We start from the raw sequence: 6,190 nt of genomic DNA on the forward strand, positions 1-6,190 counted from the left end.
CTTTGTTCGCAAGTGGGAATGGGGATTGATTGGCTGAAGCTGTTGGGGAGTGGTTCGCTCCTCCTCTTGGTAGGAATGTTATGAATATCCCGCGATTGGCTGTTGATGATGAGGATGAATTGATTTGGAAGGCATCTATTCATGGCTCCTTTACGGTCAAGAATGCTTATATGGCATGTATCCGTGCTCGTTGTGGTGTTGTGGATGATTTGTGGGGTCTTATTTGGAAGTGCAAGGTGCATGAGAGGGTAAAATATTTTTTTTTTGGAAACTTGCTAAGGATATTCTCCCATTTGGAAGCAAAACTCAGTAAATTTTCGGTAATGGTAAGACTTGTGTTCTTTGTAATGATGGTGATGACTTTCCCCTTCACTTGTTTTTCCATTGTGTTTTTGCTAAACAACTTTGGAGATCTGGACCGCGGAGATTATGCTCTAATCAGCTCCAATATGATGACCTTAAGACTTTGGTGAGATGGTTGGTGTCTCCCCTACATATCCCACTTGGGAATATTGGTGACAGAGATGCCTTCTCCATATATGCTATACACCCATGTTATAAGTTGTGGAGGGCAAGAAACCACTCCTTCCATGAAGGTTCTTCCCCTCCTGTCTTGATGATCTAGCGTGAAATTCTTGATTTGATGGAGAGTTGCTCTACTGTGATCTCAGTTGGGACGAGGATCGAGTGCAGTGAATCGCTTCATGTTCGAAACTTCCTTGGTCCGAGCATCATATTTTCGTGGATGCTTCAGTGCGAGATGATTGGGGGATTGCTACTGTGATAATTTGGGATATTTTAGGTGCAGTGGTCGAGGCGCTCACGGTGAAGAGTATGGTGGGTTCTTCCCTCAATACGAAGCTTATTGCAATTCAGCATGCGTGTCTTCAAGCCCTGCACTGTGGCTGGTCGAATGTGTCCATTTTCTCGGACTGTCAAGAGGTGGTGCATGGCTTACTGGCTAGGACATGTCAGGTGTGGAAGGCCCGTCAGACGTTTGACGCTACCCTGAATAGCCTATCTCGTATCGACAATGCTAAGTTGTGTTGGATATCTCGTACTCTTAATAGTGCTGCTCATCGCCTTGCAGCTTGGGCTGCCTCCAATGCGTGTTTTAAGTTGTTCTTTGGTAGGGAAGTGGCACCCCTTGTTGCCTCTACAAACTTTGGGTTTTAATGCCTTGTTTCTCTTTCAATAAAATTTTGAGTTTATAAAAAAAAACACTATGTTTGGTGTAGTACCAAAAATAATATGTTTTAAATTTATCACTTCGCAAATATATGAGTTTTTTACTGTAGTATAGAGATGGTGAAAGCACGAAGTCAAACCCACAAAAATTTCGTGAAGTTCAAGAAAAATTTATCTAACCTAAATTAATTTAATTCTAACCTAGCTCCAATAATTTGATTTAGTTTTGGTACCAACCATATATAATTATAATAAAATTTATTAATTTATTGTTTTTCAAGAATAATCTATTCAAGAATAATCTCTAATTTATTATATAAAAAATACAATTTGGATGAATTATAAATAAGAATAATTAATATATCTTAATAAAATATACATAGTTTATAAATTTATTTATGTAGAATTAATAATTTTATTTTAAATTGTAATATATATATAAATATTATATTTACTCAAATAATTTTATGTTATTATTTTTTTTTTTTGAAATCACTTAAATAATTTTATTATGATGTAGTATTAAGAGTTGTTTATTGTTATTGATGTTACATTTGATATTTTTTGGTGTTTTGATTTTTTTGTTTTGTTTTAGTGTACATCTATTTAGTTATAACCTCTCAATTAGAATATAATTTTCTTGAATCCAAGTGTATTTTTAAATAGATGTTCTACTGTAATTAGAAATCGATCTCAACTTATGAGATACTGTGATGAGATAGAGATGATCACAAAACTCACACCACACTAATGTTTGTGGTGCGTGTGAGTTGAGAAGAGAGAGAGTGAAAAGTTTAATCCTATTTTCTCTTTGAAAGTATTGCTCTATTCTCTTTTTCTTAGAGTTCTTATTCTTGTTTGTTATACTGATATATATTATGGGATATGATTTTGTCCCGTGATATACTTTCACGGAATGTATTCTGTGGTACATTAGATGGGTCTCAGGGTACATTAAATGAGTGTCAGGGTACGTTTCTACTTTTTAACCCTAATTATCCCTAGATTAATCTCAGCCATCAGATCAAATAACTCTCTTATCTGACGGCTACCGTACATCACGGATTACAATCCGTAAAAGTACAATAACGGGACAAAATCATATCCCATTATATTATATATAGAATGTTATAAACAAACTTTTATTTAATTCTTTTAAATAAAAAATAATATTTAATTTGATTTAAATTTATAATTCAAATTCAAATATAAATATTATAACTGATTAACAGAATTCAATTAAATATTTTTATTTTATTATTATCTTTTTAATTAAATAGATTATCTAATAATATATTTAATTCAATAATTAGAAGATAATTAATTAATTTAATTTGAATTATTTTAACAATAAAATAATCAAACAAAATAAATATGGGCATTTAGGCTAGTCCTAAACGTGTGGCTTACAAATAAGATTTATTATTTATCCTGCCAATAAATAATAATTGATTAATGCTCATACAATTCATTATTATTTATTATATTTAACTAATTAATATAGTTTTATCAAATAAAATTAAATAGCTAAATACTATTTAATTATGGGTAAATACCATTTTGGACTCTCTGTTTTACAAAAGTTACCAATTGGATCCTGTGTTTTGTTAAATGACAAAATGGACCCTGTATTTTCTAAAATAGTACAAATAAGACCCTGAATTGATTTTTTGTCAAAATAAAGTTTAACTATAATCCGATCTAAAAGTGCTATATGACAAAACTGTTTACATTTTTTGTATCTGTTCGTATTAAGCATTGTCTTCAAGTTAGTTGTATTAAAAAAAAGTTATCAAAAATTAAGCTCAGGGTCCTATTTTTACTATTTTTGAAAATACAGGGTCCATTTTGTCATTTAACAAAACACATGGTCCAATCTGTAACTTTTGCAAAACACAGGGTCCAAAATGGTATTTACCCTTTAATTATACAATTCATAATTGTCATTCATCATCTTATTCAATCTAATTCAGTCATTAAAATTTAATCTAATCCAATTATAATTAGATATCAAATTTTTTGTTATTAGATTGAATTAGTTTGGTGTAATTAGATTAGTTTGAATATTGCCTACCCTCATATTAACAAATATACTTGAAAAAATGCACTTTTCTTTTCTTTTTTTTTTTTATGAGAAGGGGGTGCCTAAGGCAGAAAAATGCACTTTCATCCTTATTAAAACAGCCTCCAAAGCCACATGGGACTGTTCTGGGTGGGAAAGGAATTAATGGTAGGGTTCACATATGTATCATCAATATCACCATTATTTTTGACATTTCATCTTTCTAAATTTATGTATAACAAAGTATTGCAACTATTTAAAGTTATCATATTTTTTCTTGATTATGTAACTCTAAGCCCAATATAATGTAGTTTAGCCCAGCCCAGCCCAGCCCATAATCAATTAATGGGGATTGTGATTGTGTTAATGTGAAAGTGGTCCTGCCTGGCTTGCATAGTGCCTGCTGCATCTATTTCCAATCATTCTCTCTCTGACTAAGTAGGTTGATTTTATTGGAAGCACAATATACCTACTCATAACCACTCAACTCAACCCAAAGCAATGAAAAGCTGGTCACTCTGGTCAAACTATCATATAGTCAAAAAGTCAAAAGGATCAAACTCAGTTTAGTGGGTAATCAAATTCAAAAAATAACATAAAAACCCAACAAAATTAATCTCTTCAAAATAAATCATCCATGAATTTTTCAAACAAAACAAAAGAAAAAAAGTAGACCCCATAGCCTAAAACTCTCTCTCTCTCTCTCTCTCTCTCTCTCTCTCTCTCTCTCTCTCTCTCTTCAGGTTTTCATCTTCCCTAACCCAACGCTCCTAGCTTCATTTACACTCCAAAAAAGACCTTTTCCTATCAAAGACCAAAGATTTTTATAAATTGGGTTTGTGTTTATAAGACCAGTAAGTCTGGGTTTCTCATCTCTTTGATTTTTCATTCTCTGTTTTTGCTCACATTTTCTTCTACTAAATAAACAAAGCTTCAATTTTTAGGAGAGAAAAGAGTGACAAACATGTTGGGGTGTTATCAGCAACTTGCTGCTAGGCCATCTTACCAAGACTCCCTTAAGATTCTTGAGGCTGATATTCATCATGCTAATATGCTGTGAGTTTCTCTTCTCTCTCTCTCTTACTATTTTTTTTTTTTTTTTTTTAAATTAAAATATTGCTTCACCTTTTTTTCATTTGTAGAGATAAATTTAAGCTGCTTTTCTAAATAAGATTATATTGGAAATGTATTATTGTTGTGGGGTTTCCTTGCTTTAAATGAAGCAGAAAAGAATCCTATTTTATGAAACCCCAGAGAATCACTCAGTCAGATGAGTTTCATTTTTGGGAATTTGTTTTTATCTTACAAGTATTTCCTTTTAAAAAAAAAAGAACCAAATGTCCAATCTCTAATGTTCATGAAGTTCAGGAATATGAGTTAGAAAAAGGGAAAAAAAAATTAAAGCAAACTATTTGGGTTTAAAATTTTAAATGGAGTGGAATGTGTATAAAAGTGCTTTTTTCTTTCTTTCTTTAATTTGTGTACTTTGGTTTAATCTGATACTGTTGTTTGTTGACCAGTGTGCTTACATTGACAAAAGCTTATTATCAGTGTAATAATTTAACTTATTTTGTACTTCATACTTTTTTTTGCTAGTCAAACTATACAAATATTGGGCAATTTATAGATTTAAGTCAACCATGATTTGAAATTTATATTGCAAATGATCTACCAAAAAAAAAGCAGTATACTGTTGCAATGTTGTTTAATCCATAATGTTTCTTTTACATTGCACAAAATCAGGCTTTTCATTGTTCTTTGTACATCAAATGTTTTTGCAGGGCAGCTTCGATTCCAAGGGGAAAAGGCGGTAAATATCTTCAGATGAAATTGGTTTACAGTGAATTGGCACCTATTTTCGTGTTTTTGTTACAATGGATGGATTGCTCGTGTTCGTGTCTACTCTCAAGCTACTTGAACCTTTTCCATGTTGTTGTACATAAGGTCAATCTCCAATTCCCTGTTTATGTGTTTTGAACAAAAACTATGGCTATTAACTTGAATTGTTTGAGTGAAAGTTGTTTGAATCCTTTGTCTCTTTAGATGCGATCGGATGGAAGGCCAAATATCGCTTCTTATGGAAGAAAAGCATCCATTAGTGAATTCTATGGTAATGTAGACATTTCTCAGTAGTTTTCTACTCTTTGAAGTTTGCTTTTGTATTTCTAGTTCTCTTAAGTTTGACCAAATAGTATGGTAAGTTTAAGGCAATCGTTTTGTTTTAAACTGCAGCTGTTATACTCCCATCACTTCAGCGTCTCCACAGCGATTCATCAGAGTTCGAAATCACTCAAGAGAAAAGTCTTAACTCAGAAATCGCAATCAGAAAGAGGTATGAAGAAAAGAGGAAGCGTTTGGATGCAGATTCGGATAGGGAAGATGAATGTGGGATTTGCTTAGAGCCTTGTACCAAAATGGTTTTGCCCAACTGCTGCCACGCAATGTGCATCAATTGCTACCGCGACTGGTAATGAAAAAATAGGCCTTTCGACCGTTTGTCTTCTCATTCGTTAGTGTGTGATTATGTTTCCTTACTTGCTCTTTGCATTACAGGAACACAAGATCAGAGTCATGCCCATTTTGCAGGGGAAGCATAAAGAGAGTGAATTCAGAGGACTTGTGGGTTCTAACTAGTGGAAATGATGTAGTTGATACCGAAACCGCTTTAAAGGATGATGCATTAAGGTTCTTTCTTTTCATTAATAGTCTGCCTAAGGATATACCAGATGCCCTATTTGTAATGTATTATGAGTACCTCTTTTGATCTAACAAACCACACCAATGGTGTACAGGAAGAGAAAATTGCTGACCATCACATTCACATGTATATATAAATTATCTTCAAGGGTTTTCATTGTGAGAACTTGTAATGTATTAACACTCCATATAATCCAGGAATGAAGTGTTTTTACTTAGTAAATGTATAATAATTTTCTGGCA

General features: G+C 32.6%; 1 protein-coding gene across 1 annotated transcript; it reads left to right on the forward strand.

The window, feature by feature from the left end:
- Positions 1-3,783: 3,783 nt before the first annotated feature.
- LOC115708923 (E3 ubiquitin-protein ligase AIRP2) lies at positions 3,784-6,190 on the forward strand. Its single transcript, XM_030636949.2, has 6 exons — positions 3,784-4,104; positions 4,195-4,306; positions 5,032-5,194; positions 5,294-5,360; positions 5,483-5,717; positions 5,804-6,190. Exons 2-6 carry the CDS (start codon positions 4,215-4,217, stop codon positions 6,012-6,014), a joined length of 768 nt encoding a protein of 255 aa, XP_030492809.2. The 5' UTR covers positions 3,784-4,104; positions 4,195-4,214; the 3' UTR covers positions 6,015-6,190.

This window comes from Cannabis sativa, chromosome 3 (genome assembly GCF_029168945.1).
Source record: "Cannabis sativa cultivar Pink pepper isolate KNU-18-1 chromosome 3, ASM2916894v1, whole genome shotgun sequence".
Classification (NCBI taxonomy): Eukaryota; Viridiplantae; Streptophyta; class Magnoliopsida; order Rosales; family Cannabaceae; genus Cannabis; species Cannabis sativa.